We start from the raw sequence: 16,933 nt of genomic DNA, 5'->3' as shown, positions 1-16,933 counted from the left end.
ATATCAGTTTGCAGCAGGACAGCAGCTTGCAGCTCATGCTGCACAGCTTACTTTGAAAGACCCAAAAGATTGCATTCACCATCTAACCCTTTCTCCAAAAGCTTGTTTCTCCCCTCCTTTTTATGCCTTTCCAGTTTCCACAAACACATTTTTCTTCAAGAGAATTGCACCCCATCTCTCAAATTCTTCAAAGAAAGTGAAAAAAGAAGTTATTTCCGCTGTTCTTATTGTTCTATGAATATGGGTTTGGTGGGAAGATTGGTGTGGGTGAACGCGTACAGCAGGAAGCGGTGCAGGAGCTTGTTCTGGAGAGTGAGAGCTGCATTGAGGAAGGCTATCAAGAATTCTGGGAAGCAGCGGCTGAGGACGTTCCAGTATGATCCTTCGAGCTACGCCCTGAATTTCGACGACGGAAGCTGGAAATCAGGGGAGGGTGCAAATGCTGCTTTCAAACATGCAAGACCTCAGCGTTGTTCGGTTTCAGATTTGGATATCGGCAGTTCCGGGTGGGTTTATGTTCTTTGGGTGATTTCCGAGTGATGGTTTTGGAAGAATAGGGCGGAAGAAAGTAAATTGTTCTTTTTTAAAAACTTTTTTCGTTGTGTTTATGTTGTGTTCAAAAGCTCCATGCTTGTTAAAAAGTACGGTCGTTGTCAAATGATGAATGAATCCAGATTAGGCCAATTGGTCGGGGCAGTGTGTTCTGACGGAAAATACCCGCTAATTCTTTATATTTCTCCCTTCACATCTATTTCTTCCTTGTTTATGCTACGCCTTGAACAGCCATCCACAATCTCTCAACAATATAAATAAAGAGATGTTATAGACAAGCATTTGTACAAATGTTAAGAATGCCACGTAATCGAAAATCAAGAAGAAATGATCACAGAACGCAATGAAACAGCATCCAAGAGGAATGTAGATAGGGTCATTTTTTGCAATAAAGGTACATACATCATTTGTCATCCCATGAGAAAGCCTAGACGGAACCTAATCCTCCATCTCTCCACGCAGGGAGGTCGGAGGTCATCTAGACACTAGGGTCTTCTAGCATGGCAATGGAAAGATTGCTTATCCGAGGATAAGCGGCTTTTTCATCAAGCTGGTTCTGAGCCCATAACAGCATCTTCAATAAGCTTGGAAGCTTCGGATCTGTGACAGGACAACGAAATATATGATAGTATTAGCCCCTACAGAGATTTGTATTGGATTAGCATAGACTCGATCAAATATATTTGAGGAGATCGAATCAACGTCTCTTCTCAAAGACGCTCATGGGAGAATTCCTCTAGATATACATTCAGATAATTATAAACAGATGACCAAATCTGATAGGAATGTTTTTAAAGTGGCTTTCCCAAATTATTCTTGAAATAGCGAATTTCATAAGGATTCGACGTAACCTAGGAGTGTCGGTTGTCGACTACCTGACGCCCTCTCCCTCTTCCTTTATCTAGAGGAATTCTTGAAATAGCGAATGATCCACAATTTTCCAACCATACAAATACCATGATCAATGTAATCCACAATCAAATAATTTGTTGATACAGCTAAGACTTGCCTTTTCTTTTGTGGTTTATCTACTTAACCTTTCTACTCGAAGAAAATGGGTTTGGCGAAAAAAAATATTCTATGAACCAACCTAGTGAAAAATTATTTTCTTACGGTAAATAATGAAACATGCACAATAATGAGGTGATGCAAAGTCCAAACATCTTCCCCCCCCCCCCCCATCCAACTTCGAGTAATGTTTCTTTCGTAACTGAAAACCGATACATAAGCAATGGCATATCTAGAACAAATAAAACCTTAGCAGGCACGCTAACCTTTTTCATGACTCTGGCTGGTAAGGATGGCTGCATTCACCTCACTTGCTGTCTTTAGGCGCTGTGATATGTCCAGAAGCTCTCCAACGGGACAGTTGTTCACATCTTCAAAAGCTAGCAGTGCAACAGTCCTCTCCAACTCTTCTAAAAAGCTTTGCTGCACATAACAGTATTGATAAGTACTAATAAATCGGAATTTCGTAGGACTAGATACTATAAACAACACAGTGAACACAATTCAGTTGGATGGAGGTAAGGAGGAAGCCAGAAGATAATAAATAATCAAATTATACACATGATAGTCAATCAAGGAAAAGTTACAATGTGCCGAATCTTACATTTTCTTCTCCCCTTGGTGCCAGTTCTTCCTGAGCAAACTCAAGAGCCTCTTCTACTTTTCCATTCCGAATTAGTTCTATCAACCTTTGTTGTTGGAGATGGAAAAATAATTGGGGATTTGTATCCAGAATCTGCAGACAGAATTTTCACAGATCTTTCATATAATTTTGATAAAGATTATTCACAAAATAATAACAGGCTGCTCTTGAAAAAAGAAAAAAATCAAAGGATAGAACTATAAAGAGGTGACATGCGACTTGTGACCGATTATTAATATAATTATAAACACTTCTGCAATTTAGAACTGCCTTCTCTAAAGTACATTTCAGAACTGCCTTCTCTAAAGTACATCAGAGAACCTCGAGTCCTGGTAACTACGTCGCTTGCATCAGAGGCAGAATGACTCTCTGCAAGTGACTTGCAGCCTTAACCATGTTCACTGAAATGATACGTCTTAATGTTATGGAAATCACGATGGGCAGAGCGACCACAATGCAGGTGAGTCACCATATTTATAGTCTTCGCATACACTACTCAAATTCTAAAGCAGTCACTGGCCTAGGTTTTTGGAGGCAAGCACAACTAGCAAATTTGGTTAAGAGATGCCCGAGTGATGTGGTACAGAAGATTTCTATGATTAGCATATTTAAAATAACATATGAACCTCAATTCCAAAGGGAATTCATATGGCTGTTAACCTTATGTACAGTTTGTACCACACACACGAGTTACAATTATTCACATTGCACTACCAAACTTAATATGTAAGGCCAGACTTTGATATTAGCAAGACCAAATAAAAGAAAGCACTAAGATTCTATCAAACGAAAGAAAAGGCAAACGATTTTCATCAACGATATCAAAAGTATAGACTCCATGAACGCAACACGAAAGTTTGAGAAATGGCATCCCACCTCAGGGTTTAAGTCATTCACTTTCTCGATCGCATCCTCCACATTACCACATTGTACTGCCTTCTTGACAGCCATACGGTCCGTGATGGTTGCAAGATCAATATCTGCTATCTACCCATAAGGAGAAACACAACAGCATATAGCACAAAACGAATCACACCACCAAGGCATAAATTATAAAAAATAGGCCATTAAACTATGAAAAACAGGATACGTTCGGTTCCAGATTCCTTCCGGAATTTCTCAGCAGCATCCACATAACCCTCAGTGACAAGAAAGTTCATCACCAATTTATTCATGTCCTCTTTCCTAATCTTTACATCCTTGAGCTTCTTCTCCCACTCTTCCCTCGTTATGACTTTCTTCGACCCGGCCTATGCATAAAATACAAATTATATACACATTTAACATGCCAATGGGAATACTTATTGACCTAATTACTGCACATTCAACCTCAAATCAACCTCGTAATCGCGTTCTAAAACCTCGAAATTAAGCAGCAAAAACAACGAAATTAGAATCGATAACAAGATTTCAAATTTACCATTGCTTCAATCTCTGCAAGCTGATGAACAATAATCCAGAGGAGGGACATCAGTGCACGGCCTCAAAGCCCATTGTTCAACCCCAGCAACCACTTTCTTCCAAATCGCCCTGCAAAATTACGCACAACGACACAAATCGCAACAAGAACCCTAGACTCGCCAAAAACCCTGTTACTGAAACCGATTGATAATTTTCCCGACAAAATTTTAATCCAAGACAAGTGTTTGTTTGCCGAGAAAATTATACTGAAGTAAAAAGGTACCTTTGAAGCGTGCTGGGTAGCTGGGTTTGCGATGATTGCGTCTGTATATGTATATCGGTTCGGATTTTGGGTGTGCGTGTCAGCGAGTGATTGGGATTCCGGCGATCCCTTTCTTCTCGCTGCTCTCTGAACTCTCTCTCCGGGTTTGGTCTCGGGTTCCCTTAATTTGGGTTCACGGAACCGTTGGGTTGTAACCCGAGTCGAGTTCGGGCTTTAATTTTGGGTTACACCTTGATCTGCAGACCGGGCCCATGTATGAGGGCTTGAGAGTCAATAAACCTTGTTCACCGAGAGGATGTCTCGTTTGTTTCGAATTCAAATCTTCTGCACATATTTTATGTCTGGTATCTTCATAGAAACTTGTAGGCCCCCCCCTTTTTTTTTTTTTTGAAAAACGATATTATTTACATCAAGAGGGTGAGAGAGTGAGCTAAGTCTCACAATGAGCTAGTAATAATGTGGTTCAAATTCCCATTTGACGATAATCGAACTTAAGACCTCCGACTCACAGGTGGAGACAAGTACCATTAGACAGTAATTCTAAGTTACAACTCTTAGCCATTTTAAACTACTTTCAAACAGATTTCTCGATGGTTACTTTTGAAAGAAAATTTCATCGACGAAGTGGTCTTGAAACCCTTACTTTTATTTAATACGAATCCTTGTTTCGTGGAATAAATTTAGAAGTGCAAGAGGTAAAAGAAGAAAATGAAATTGCAACATTAAGTTATTTCTCTCTTTTCATTTTCGATGATTCGAACAGAGTTCAGAAGAAATTTGGCAAAAACTAAGAACTAAGTTCAGAAAAAAAAGTACACGACTTTAACCAATTTGATGAAACCAGATCTAGACGATCACTTTTCTTTCTTGTCTTTTCGTTGGACCCTTTTTCCACAACTAACGTTTTCACATGCTCGTTGAATTACTAAACATATTGACAATCGCCAGCCAAATAAGACCCCATTCAAAATAATACAAAAAAAAAAACGAGAAAAATCCAAAAGTAGGAGAAAAACAGGTACAACATAGTGGCGCGAAATGGACCGGTTAGGTACAACCGGTACTTTCCCTATTAATTAACAATTCGACCTTTGCGCATTGGACGGTTTTGGCCGGTTGCCAATAGACACGAATTACGGGCCCCACTTCATTTTTAACTCCCTCTTTGTGAAGGAAAGCAAAGCAACTTGGAAATTTCTTAGCAACTTTATTAGACACTTTTGCCCTTAGATAACTCCTTTTGTTTTTGTTTTGATACAGTATTTGTATGTACATAGAATTAACTTGTATTACAATTATAATTACTTAGATAGTATTGTATTGCAATCATTTTCTTGTTTTATTTTGTTGGCAAAAGCACAATTTAAGAGCGTTGTTCTTGATGCTTTAAAAATATCATCTTACATCTTCCTTGCGCAAAATTTTTATGTGTTTTATAAATTTAAAATGTACAAAATTAGGCAACGAGGGTTGGTTGAGTTGGTAATGATTGTTCTCTTTGCTAAACCAAGGTCTAGCTAGGTTCAAGTCCTGCTAACAATCCTTTTTGGTGGGTGATTTGTAAAATCCATAAAAAGACTAAAAACCCTCTCTATAAGTCCTCAAAGAGACTTGTGGTATGCTCTGACTCTGAGATGAGATAGCCTCTTCTCCCCTAAACTTTTTGTTAGTAGATAAATAAATTGATATTCAATCAAAACTGTGCAGATTGATCTGGTGGTGTTTCTTTTAATTATAAATAAGAAGTTTTAAATTCAACCTCACATACCCGCCAATTTAATTTAAGATTGACTTATTATATGATTCAGTCTAAATTTTGTTACCGTATTTCTGTAAATAAAAGAGAAAAGGAAATTGGAAAATGATTCTCTCCATATCCTTTCCAATTAAATTGGAAAGGGATTTGGCCGGTTGCCAATATACACGAATTACGGGCCCCACTTGTTTTTTAACTCCCTCTTTGTGAAGGAAAGCAAAGCAACTTGGAAATTTCTTAGCAACTTTATTAGACACTTTTGCCCTTAGATAACGCCTTTTGTTTTTGTTTTGATACAGTGCTTTTGTATGTACACATAATTAGCTTGTTTTACAATTATAATTACTTAGATAGTATTGTATTGCAATCATTTTCTGGTTTTATTTTGCTGTCAAAAGCACAATTTAAGAGCGTTGTTCTTGACGCTTTAAAAATATCGTCTTACATCTTCCTTGCGCAAAATTTTTATGTGTTTTATAAATTTAAAATGTACAAAATTAGGCAACAAGGGTTGGTTGAGTTGGTAATGATTGTTCTTTTTGCTAAATCAAGGGCTAGCTAGGTTCAAGTCCTGCTAACAATCCTTTTTGGTGGGTGATTTGTAAAATCCATAAAAAGACTAAAAACCCTCTATATAAATCCTCAAAGAGACTTGTGGTATGCTCTGACTCTGAGATGGAATAGCCTCTTCTTCCTTAAACTTTTTGTTAGTAGATAAATAAATTGATATTCAATCAAAACTGTGCACACTGATCTGGTGGTGTTTTTTTTAATTGTAAGTGAGAAATTTTAAATTCAACCTCACATACCCGCCAATTTAATTTAAGATTGACTTATTATATGATTTAGTCTAAATTTTGTTACAGTATTTCTGTAAATAAAAGAGAAAAAGAAACTAGAAAATAATTTTCTCCATATCCCTTCCAATTAAATTGGAAAGGGATTTGGCCGGTTGCCAATATACACGAATTACGGGCCCCACTTGTTTTTTAACTCCCTCTTTGTAAAGGTATGCAACTCGGAAATTTCTTAGCAACTAGACACTTTTGACCTTAAATAACTCCTTTTGTTTTTGTTTTGATACAGTGTTTGTATGTACATATAATTAACTTGTATTACAATTATAATTACTTAGATAGTATTGTATTGCAATCTGTTGATGCACAAAACCGGATGGTCTTGGAACAACGTAAATCCGACCGTGAATCTGCATGAAATGTAAATAACACAAGAGTTATCGTGGTTCACCCCAATGTTTGGGCTACGTCCACACTGATTGTATTTATTTGAGATGTTGAAGAGGGAGAAGGTGAAAGCTTCTGAAAGCTTCTGAGGGTGAGAGAGGGGAGTGATGGCCTGAGAGTTGGCCTCTGAGGGTGAGAATGAGGCCTCTCCCCAATTGTGAGGGTGAGGGGTCCTTTTATAGAATAAGGACTCCTCACTTATTACATATTTGCCCCTTCCTTTATCCCATAATTACATTTAAGTCCCCCGAGTATTTGTACGAGATCTAAATACGAGGCCCTAAATATGGTATAAACACAATCATTTTCTTGTTTTATTTTGTTGGCAAAAGCACAACTTAAGAGTGTTGTTCTTGACGCTTTAAAAATATCGTCTTACATCTTCCTTGCGCAAAATTTTTATGTGTTTTATAAATTTAAATGTACAAAATTAGGCAATGAGGGTTGGTTGAGTTGTTAATGATTGTTCTCTTGCTAGACCAAGGGCTAGCTAGGTTCAAGTCCTGCTATCTACACGGCTGACAATCCCTCTTGGTAAGTGATTTGTAAAATCCAAAAAAATGACTAAAACCCTATTTATAAGTCCTTAAAGAGGTTTGTGGTATGCCTGATCTTGAAATGAGATAGTCACTCCTCCCCTAAACTTTTTGTTACCAAATAAATAAATTGATATTCAATCACAACTGTGCACACCGATTTGATGGTGTTTCTTTTAATTGTAAGTGAGTAGTTTTAAATTCAACCTCACATACCATCCAATTTAATTTATGATTTGACTTATTATATGATTTAGTCTAAATTTTGTTATAGCATTTTTGTAAATAAAATTAAAAAAAATTGAAAAGATATTATCTCCGAATCCATTCCACCAAATCCATCTAATTAATCAATCTGGACCCTTGAAATTTGAATCAACAGCTACAAACATGATGTCCCTTTAAAAGTTATAATAACTTTAACCGTCATATCAAATTTTAAAGACTCAAATTAGATGATTTGATGAATTTGATGAAAATGATTGGGGAAGAATCCATTTCTAAAGAAATTAGGCATAAGAATCTTGCATAGTACGCACAACAATTTGGACGCGTGACTGACGGCGTGGCGATAGAATCCAACCATCGAGAAAGCGCAGCGAATAATCAAATCAAAATCCATTTTCCGAAAATAAATCAAAATCCCCCCAAATTCCAGGTTCGAGTAGGAAAGCGAAAAAACCCGGCGAATAATTATACGAACCAAGAAGTTTCCGACGAAATCCCAAAAAATAAAAAATAAAAATAAAAAAAGAGAGGGGAACGAGTCCTTATCCTGCGCACCCCTAAAGTCCCCCAAAACCCAATCTAAACATGCGCCACCGCATTCTTCACGATCCGCGCGAGACTTTGTCGACATAAAGCAAAATAAATAGTTAAATAAATCAAAAGTCGCATCGCGAACTTTCTCAGACGCCTTCACATCGACAACGATCCAAACGCTGCCTCCTCTCTCTCTGTCTCTCCCTCTCTCCGCGGTCGATTTCTTGGGAATTTCGGGGGCGGTTTCGTTGAGAATGCGATTGCAATTGCTCGGATCCAGGTTTTCGTTTCGGAATTCCGAGTATAATTTGACTGCTTCTGGTTAGGGATTTTTCGTTGAAGTGCGGACAAGCTAGGGTTAGGGTTAGGGTTTCAAAGTATGTTGAAGGCGGAGGACTGCTCGAATTGGAACGAGTTACCGGCCGCCGATGGATTTGCAGGAGAGGAATTCGACGATGACGGCGACGAGATGTGCATAGATGTCGACACGCTCTATCGCCTTCTCGATGAAGAACCCACGGTAATTTTTCGGTATTAGTACTGTATTGGAAAAGGATTGAACTTGTTGGGAGCTTTGAATATTTTTTTTGCGACGTTTGGCTGCGCTGTGAAAGATATGGCTGTCTGGTGTGGGTTTTGTTATTCCTGTGGGAATGGGCTTTTGGTTCCGTTGGGTGCGACTTAAGATTGATCTTGTAGTCTGTACGTGTATGTGTTTGTGCATGGTGAAGGATTTTGCATGCAATTCTAGTGGAAACACTTAATCTCAGCTGGTTATTACTGAAAAAATCGTGGTGTAGTGGATAAGAACGATCAAATTTTGAAGATTTTGTCTTTGTAAATTAGTAGTAGAAATGGGTTTACTAAGGTGAAGCACCAGAGGGGTTTATGAGCATATGGACATGACGTTTTGTTGTTGTAGATAAATTCTAACATTCCTTTCTTGTTCTTGTTTGTTGATACATTTAATTAACTAGACCTTGGAGCTTTTCGTTGAGCACTTTTTGTTAATGCCGAGTTTCGATAAGAATTACAGATGTCTTCCTTTTTCATGTTCAACGTTTTACTCAATTAATTATTGTCTCTAGCCTAATGCTGAACTTTCGAATATTAACAGCAGAGTTGTCCAGAGAATTTGTCATTGGAAAATCGATTGGAAGCTGAAGCCGTTTCCGATGCTCAACTCCTAAGCGGTAAGTATTTTGTTTTGACTTTATAGCTTTTTTTTTTTTTTTTTTAACGTTTTATTGTTTCTCCCATACATGGCATAGTTTTCTCAGCTCAGTTTTGTAGTAGGATATCGCTATCTTCTAGAATTTGTGGTATTCTGGAACATCTATATTACAAACATCTACATTTGACTACATCCGAATACTTGTTTCTCTGGTGGTGGTTTAGGATCTCAAGCAGTAAAAGAAGAACCGCCTTTAGAAACAAATTTAATGGGTCCAGGCTCATGGAATCCTCCATACAGATCGGAAGCTTCTCATTATGGGGCAGGGGGTCAAGATGGCTCTTTTGATTATGAAGGGAACCATGACATGAATTTTGATTACAAAGAAATGCAACCATCGTCACACACTGGTTCTCCCGGGCATACGTACTCTGCAAGTCTTAAAGACTGGATTTCCTTGATTCCAGCCAACGAGACTTGCTTTACAGAGAGGGTTGCAGTTTCACAGCCATGTAGCACGGCATCTAGTTTTTCTGAAGGGCATGTTAATCACATTTTGAACCACAGAGATCTGAATGTCTTGCAGGGGGAAGTTGATGTGCCAGGGAAAGCTGAATCTGAATGTAAGTTAATATTTCAACCTGGTTATAAACTGGACTAATGAATTATTTCTGGGCCTTTGAAGTTTTGATGTGGATCATTGCATATATGTTTTGTATTGTTTTTAAATTTTGAGGTGGAAGGACTAATTTATGTCTTGTGATTGCAGATGCTTCACAATGCCTTGGTATTGAGAACATGGACTTAAATTCTAGAACCTATTTCAATTTGGGGCAAAATACCACGGAAACCTTAGGGCTATCTGAAAATAATTCCTGCACTTCTATGGAAATGTCCTCTACCCTCTGTCAAAATTCTGATGTTTTCAGCGACCCTTATACAGCTATGTGTGGCAGGAGCTTAGATAATACATATTTCACTGATGCCTTAATGCATCATAGTCCTACTAGGTATTATTTTCCGAGTAACGAAGAAATGATGCCTAATGTGAAGGATGAATCAGGGGAGTTTCCAACTGATAGTTCATGCTCAACTACCAAGATGAATTTAAATGGCCAGGAGGGGATAACTGTTAAATCTGTTTTTGAGCCTTCAATGATTGATGTTTTAAATGGAAACCAGTGGAATTTTGGATACGGTAATTGTATGTCAGCAATCAGTGGAAATTCTTCTTTTGATGCTGACTCGTTTCCTGCTGACAACAAGGCATCAGTTGAGCCTTTGTGTTCTAACCAGACATACATGTCAAGCAAAAAGGAAATGAATGGTTTGAAAAGTGAAAAGATTGATGAGTTTGTTGCACCAAGTAGCGTTATGCGTCAATCTTTTCGAGGCATGGATGAAGCTGTCAGTAGACAGTCTTATAGTGCTGATGATCACTTTTTTGACAAAGACTCAAAGCAGTCTGGTTTTGGTATATCAACTCAGAATCTTGGTAACTCAGTGGATGATGATGAAGTCATGATTGCTGCATGTAAGAGAGCTTGTCACTCTCAAGATTTTAGGAATGGAAGTTCCACATCCCCTGTTGATGGTCAATCTGTGAATTCAAATGCCTATTTTCCAGGTGCTCAGCCATTCACTTCATCTAGGAATCAGGGTTACATGAACGACAAAGTAACTCATTCTAAGAGCATGCATTTTTCGAAAGTCAGCCCTGAATCAATTCATAGTAACTTCTCTGACAAATCCCCTGCAGAGGATGATGTTGATGTATGTATAATTGAAGATAACAGTCATCCTGCACCCTCAAATCGCTCTTCAGTGGTTAGCAATACTAGTTACGCTGCTCCCGTGTATCAGTCTCCAGCACTTGGAAATACTGTTGTTAATTCGCAACAATTGACGCCGAGTGGTCATTACTCAGGAGTGGGAGGCATGAGATTCAAGACACGAGATGAACAATTGATTTTGAGAGCAGCGTTGCAGGTTAGCTCTTAGTTTGGAATTTTATTTCCTCACAGTGGTTATCTGGAAATCCTGAAAATTTGCTTTTGCATTATTTTTGTTTTTGTTATTTAACTGCCATTTACACCCTGAACAAGCACGGTATTGTCATTCCCTAAATCTCATGCTTCCCACAATGCCTATCAGTTCGTGGGTCTTGTGGCCCGTTAAATTGAGTCAGACATTTGCTTTGTTTTATTTTTCTGGTAAATGTAGCCTAAAGTTGAATCACTCTTTTTTTTTGATTTAGTAAGTGGCTATATTATTAGATGGATCACTTTTTTTGTGTCAAATTGTTGATTTATTATGTAGCTTTTGTATAGATGGCTCACTTTTTCTGTGTCAAATTGTTGACTGATCAAGTAGCTTTTATATTATAAAATGGGTCATCAGAATTTATATTTTGATGGCTAGTTTTTGAAATACTTTTCAAAATTCTATCATGTTCCCGCATTGTGTCCTGTATATAGTTTTGGTTCTCTGTTTTAGTGAGAAAAATTGAAAGTACTCATGTCCATCACTGAAAGTTGAGATCTGAAACCTTGCTGAGATGAATTTTGTGTGCAGGACCTTTCACAGCCCAAGTCAGAAGCTATTCCACCGGATGGACTTTTAGCAGTTCCTCTGTTACGGCACCAGGTTTTGAATTCTACCCTCTCTTGACTTTAATTCTAGATAAATATAGTCTGAACAACCTGTAAAAAGGCAAATGTGGGGACTACTGGGAATTTGATAAGTATCTGTTTTCTGGTATAGTGATATCAACTAAAATAAATGTGGATACATGTTTATTGCCTTGTTTCTATTGTAAAGAAAAGGGTTATTCTATTGTATTTAAATAGACAAGAAAAAAAGTTTCCAGTTTCACATGTTCCTTTAAATAGTTTATGGAGGTTTACAATATGGTTCTTGTTACAGAATCAAAATCTTCTAGCTTAAATTAGAAGTTGGATTATTTCAGCTGCCAGTTAAGTGTTTTGGCACTCTATTTTAATGTTTAGGATTTGATTTAAAAGTCATACGCATCTTGTTATTTGGAATAGTTATTAGTTGGTTTTTATCCTTTCCTTCCAAGGAGTCTACTGCACTGTGCCTAGTCTGGTTTTATACGTGTGTCTGTGGTGAATGCACTGAAAAGGGTCCATCTAAGTTTAATTCATGTCCTGGGCAGAGAATTGCATTGTCATGGATGGTTCAGAAAGAGACAGCAAGTTTGCACTGTTCTGGAGGAATTCTTGCTGATGATCAGGTCTATACTATTCAGTATTGATTAGCTATCACCACTTCCATCTTTCAAGTACTTGTGTCTAATATTCTTATGTATATTTGATTTTCATTTTTCAGGGATTGGGAAAGACAATATCAACAATTGCACTTATACTTAAGGAAAGGCCTTCATCTGGAGCTTGTCAAGATGTAAAAATGCACAAGCTGGAAACTCTGGATTTGGACAATGACGATGATATGCCTTTTGAGATTGGTGGAAAGAAGCAACATGCTGATGCCCATGAAGTTATTTCAAATGGAACTCCAAATGAGAGCATAAAACCTTTGATACAAGCAAAGGGAAGGCCAGCTGCTGGAACACTTGTTGTTTGTCCCACGAGTGTCCTCCGGCAATGGGCTGAGGAGCTGCAGAACAAGGTAACTGAAAAAGCTAATCTCTCGGTGCTAGTTTACCATGGATGTAACCGGACAAGGGATCCTTTGGAACTGGCTAAGCATGATGTTGTTCTCACAACATATTCAATTGTCAGCATGGAGGTTCCTAAGCAGCCTCTTGTTGATGACGACGATGAGGAGAAAGGAAAGCGAGATGAGTACGATGGTCCACATTACAGTAAGAAAAGGAAATACCCTCAAAATTCTGCAAATAAAGGCTCAAAAGGTAAAAAGGGATTAGAGAGTGCTGTGCTCGATTCTGTTGCTCGCCCTCTTGCTAAGGTTGCATGGTTTAGGGTTGTTCTGGATGAGGCTCAGAGTATTAAGAATCACAGAACTCAAGTAGCTAGGGCCTGTTGGGGTCTTCGTGCGAAACGTAGGTGGTGCTTATCAGGGACTCCTATCCAGAATGCAATTGATGACCTTTATAGCTACTTCAGATTTCTAAAATACGACCCTTATGCTGTATACAAGTCATTTTGCTCTACAATTAAGGTCCCAATCAATAGGAATCCAACAAAAGGGTACAGAAAACTTCAAGCTGTTCTGAAGACAATTATGTTACGCCGCACTAAAGGTGGGACCAAATATATTATATCTGTTCATTGATTGTTTCTCCTTGAATAAAAATAATCTTAGGTTGATAATAATACTTTGCTAGTTTTTTTGGTGCCTTTGGAAAATTCATTGGGTATGTGTTGATTTTAGCCCTGAGTGAACTATCTTTTACAAGTCATTCTTATTTTCTGGTATATATTATGATTTATTAAGCTTAAGTTCTGTGGTCGGAAGTGAATTCACAAGGCATTTCCTTTCAGAACTTGCTTTTAAATTGAAACCAAGTTTCATCATTTTCTTTCCACTAAAATTCTTATAGTCAACTTCCATTTTAATCAGTATTGATTATCTCCATCTGATGGTAATTTCTTGCTGTAGGCACACTTCTTGACGGAGAACCTATTATTACTTTACCACCTAAATCTATAGAATTGAAAAGGGTGGAGTTTTCGAAGGAAGAACGGGATTTCTACTCGAGGCTAGAGGCTGATTCACGTGCTCAGTTTGAAGTATGGTTTAGTACAAAGCTAATGTTGGTGTTGATATCAGTTTTGTTTTCATATTTTTCTGACATGCCCTTTTTTCCTCTTGAAAGGAGGCTTTTGGCTTTTTTTCTTTTCTAGTCTTTTTCAGAGCATGAGGTATCCATGTTAATTCCTTTTGGTCATTTTCTAAAATATCTATTCTTCACGTCAGGAATATGCAGCTGCTGGAACTGTTAAACAAAATTATGTTAACATTTTGTTGATGCTTTTGCGTCTTCGACAAGCTTGTGATCACCCTCTTCTTGTTAGACGGTATGATTCAAATTCTTTATGGAGATCTTCAGTTGAGAACGCAAAGAAACTTCCTCGTGATAAACAACAATCCCTTCTGAATTGTTTAGAAGCTTCTTTGGCAATATGCAGCATCTGCAATGTAAGTGTTTACTGTTAACATCTGTTTTTCTTTTCCTTATTTGTATTTTAAAATGGTTGGATGGCATTTTCTGATTTTCCAAATTAATATGCGTAGTTGGTATAGCCTCACTGTGTTATTGTGATATACTTTCTTGTGGAGCATACTTTTCTTTTTTAAAGGATCTTCCATGCAGAGCATATTAAATCTGATACTGCTCTTGTATCTTTATAAATGCCATTGAGGTGAAAATTTTGTATAATTATACCTGATGTTTCTTTTACAAATTCTTTATTGTATTTTTTGTGATGAGTACAGTTAGGAATCTTTTTAATAGAATTAGCTAGGAATGGTAAAAAAAGTCAATATTTGAATAAATTATATAGAACATTAGACCATTCCGAGCTGTCCGGCTGACACCCCAGTTTTTATTTTCTTAGGATCCGCCTGAAGATGCTGTTGTTTCCGAATGTGGTCATGTCTTCTGTAGCCAATGCATTAATGAACATCTTACTGGCGATGACAACCAGTGCCCAAGCACAAATTGCAAAGTTCGACTCCACGCTTCTTCAGTGTTTTCAAAAGCCACTTTGAACAGTTCTCTTTCTGACCAGACTAATCCAGAAAGCATTGGTTCTGAAGTTTTTGATGCTGTAGAGACTTTCTATGAGGATCGCTCGTACAACTCTTCCAAGATTAAGGCTGCCCTTGACGTTCTCTGCGCAATGTGTAAACCACAGGGTTGTATTTCTGGAAATAGTTGCATAGAAGACACAGTTGATAGAAATGCCAACTCTTCCGAAAAGTCTTCTGATATTTGTGTGGTTGAACCACCTGAGGACGTTCCTAAGAGACAGAACTTGGATTTGGTGACTAATCCTCAGAATTCAAAGAAGGTAGTTAGAGAAAAAGCAATAGTCTTTTCACAGTGGACGAGGATGCTGGACTTGCTTGAAGATTGTCTTAAAACATCTTCCATTGAGTACAGAAGACTCGATGGAACAATGTCAGTAACAGCTAGGGATAAAGCTGTCAAGGATTTTAACACCCTTCCAGAGGTTTGTGGAAATAATAGGAAATCTTGGATCTTTGATATTATCTTCAAAATAATCTTTTAGTTGGTATTTGCATTTGGCCCCAATGGTTCTGAAGTTTGACCCTGCTTCGTGTAGGTGACAGTCATGATAATGTCTTTGAAAGCAGCTAGTCTTGGTCTAAACATGGTTGCAGCTTGTCATGTTCTTCTTTTGGACCTCTGGTGGAATCCTACCACAGAAGATCAAGCAATTGATAGAGCTCATCGGATTGGGCAGACTCGTCCTGTTACAGTTTTGCGTTTGACCGTTAGAGATACTGTCGAAGATCGAATTTTAGCCCTTCAGGTACTGCCCTTGATTTCTTCTGTAATTTTTCTTCTTGTTTATAGTTTAATTTTCTTAATCACTACAAAATAGGATTGAATATGATTAAAAAAATTCATTGCTTCAGTTCAAGTTTGCACTTCAAAATACTGTAGGGCCGTTGTTTTTTACATATTTCGTTGTTAGACTGATAATTTAATTTGTGTATTCTCCTGTACTGCCATTCTGATGCTATGATACACATGGTTGATTTCCACAGCAAAAGAAGAGAGAGATGGTATCGTCTGCGTTTGGAGAGGATAAAACAGGTGGTGGACAGACTCGCCTGACGGTAGAGGATCTCAAGTACCTGTTTATGATGTGATTAGAGAGAACTTTATAGGTCGAGGAGATTTTGGTTTTGCTAACACAAAAAGGTATGTCGATAGGTTTGTTTTGTTTTTTGGCATTGGCAGCAGCAGGATTGATACTCGAAGATTATCTGACAATAGATCTGAAAAGTAGCAGCGTATGGGGCTATCAACTCGAAGATTATGTTAACAGTCTGTATAGAATCACATGATCAATTCTTTTCCCCACAAATTTCATCTAACGATTTCTATTCTTTACCCGTCCTCGTCGTTGTCCATCATACTGTATAGGATGTGGAATAGTAGGTAGTCTACAGCAATTAAAGCTGAGAAGATTCGTTTCTCGCCGATTTGTAAATCGTAGAGGGTATTTCCCTTGGTTCATCTTCTATTAGTTTCTCTGCTTCGTTATGATTTATACAAAAGTTCGGCTTGGTGATCGCTCTGTATAATACTGATTTGGTGGTGATACTCTAAAACTTTGGTGACCCGTGTTGTTGATCTTTTATTTTTTTATTTTTTTAATGATTTGTTGCTACTTTGCTGCCCTGTTGATTCGTGACAATTCGAGATGGGATGACTGAGACCAGGTTTTGGTTTTTTTTGGTATTTTGATACCAAATGGCGAGTTCTTGTCAGTGATAAGAACTCGCCATTTGAGTGAGCTGAATCTGCGACCTTGAGACCTCATTTACAAGTGAATGGCTTCGGTGTGAAATGTAAGTTCTAGAGATATACA

The 16,933-nt window shown here is 37.8% G+C and overlaps 2 protein-coding genes across 5 annotated transcripts; one reads left to right on the top strand and one right to left on the bottom strand.

Annotated features, from left to right (window-relative positions):
• Window positions 1-806: 806 nt before the first annotated feature.
• LOC126624265 (protein GID8 homolog) lies at window positions 807-4,065 on the bottom strand. Of its 3 annotated transcripts, none has more exons than XM_050293298.1 (7): window positions 3,888-4,065; window positions 3,624-3,792; window positions 3,294-3,453; window positions 3,080-3,186; window positions 2,165-2,296; window positions 1,827-1,983; window positions 807-1,152 (listed from the first exon to the last, which is right to left on the bottom strand). In XM_050293298.1, the coding sequence occupies exons 2-7, from the start codon at window positions 3,672-3,674 to the stop codon at window positions 1,031-1,033; spliced, it is 729 nt and encodes a 242-aa protein (XP_050149255.1). In that variant the 5' UTR covers window positions 3,675-3,792; window positions 3,888-4,065; the 3' UTR covers window positions 807-1,030. The 3 variants fall into 3 exon arrangements, with proteins under 3 accessions (XP_050149255.1, XP_050149252.1, XP_050149254.1); XM_050293295.1 differs by having other exon boundaries at window positions 3,624-3,733; window positions 3,888-4,064; XM_050293297.1 differs by lacking the exon at window positions 3,888-4,065 and having other exon boundaries at window positions 3,624-3,881.
• Window positions 4,066-8,226: 4,161 nt separating this feature from the next.
• On the top strand, window positions 8,227-16,682 carry LOC126624828 (helicase-like transcription factor CHR28). 2 transcript variants are annotated; one of them, XM_050293941.1, is made up of 12 exons: window positions 8,227-8,705; window positions 9,306-9,378; window positions 9,584-9,982; window positions 10,129-11,348; window positions 11,934-12,005; window positions 12,538-12,615; window positions 12,711-13,605; window positions 13,965-14,095; window positions 14,283-14,504; window positions 14,924-15,541; window positions 15,656-15,865; window positions 16,104-16,682. In XM_050293941.1, the coding sequence occupies exons 1-12, from the start codon at window positions 8,565-8,567 to the stop codon at window positions 16,206-16,208; spliced, it is 4,164 nt and encodes a 1,387-aa protein (XP_050149898.1). In that variant the 5' UTR covers window positions 8,227-8,564; the 3' UTR covers window positions 16,209-16,682. The 2 variants fall into 2 exon arrangements, with proteins under 2 accessions (XP_050149898.1, XP_050149897.1); XM_050293940.1 differs by having other exon boundaries at window positions 8,228-8,705; window positions 9,303-9,378.
• Window positions 16,683-16,933: the final 251 nt, after the last annotated feature.

The sequence above is a fragment of the Malus sylvestris genome, chromosome 5 (assembly GCF_916048215.2).
Source record: "Malus sylvestris chromosome 5, drMalSylv7.2, whole genome shotgun sequence".
Lineage (NCBI taxonomy): Eukaryota > Viridiplantae > Streptophyta > Magnoliopsida > Rosales > Rosaceae > Malus > Malus sylvestris.
Note: the sequence above shows the minus strand (reverse complement) of the source record. Positions and strands in the feature narration are given on the sequence as shown.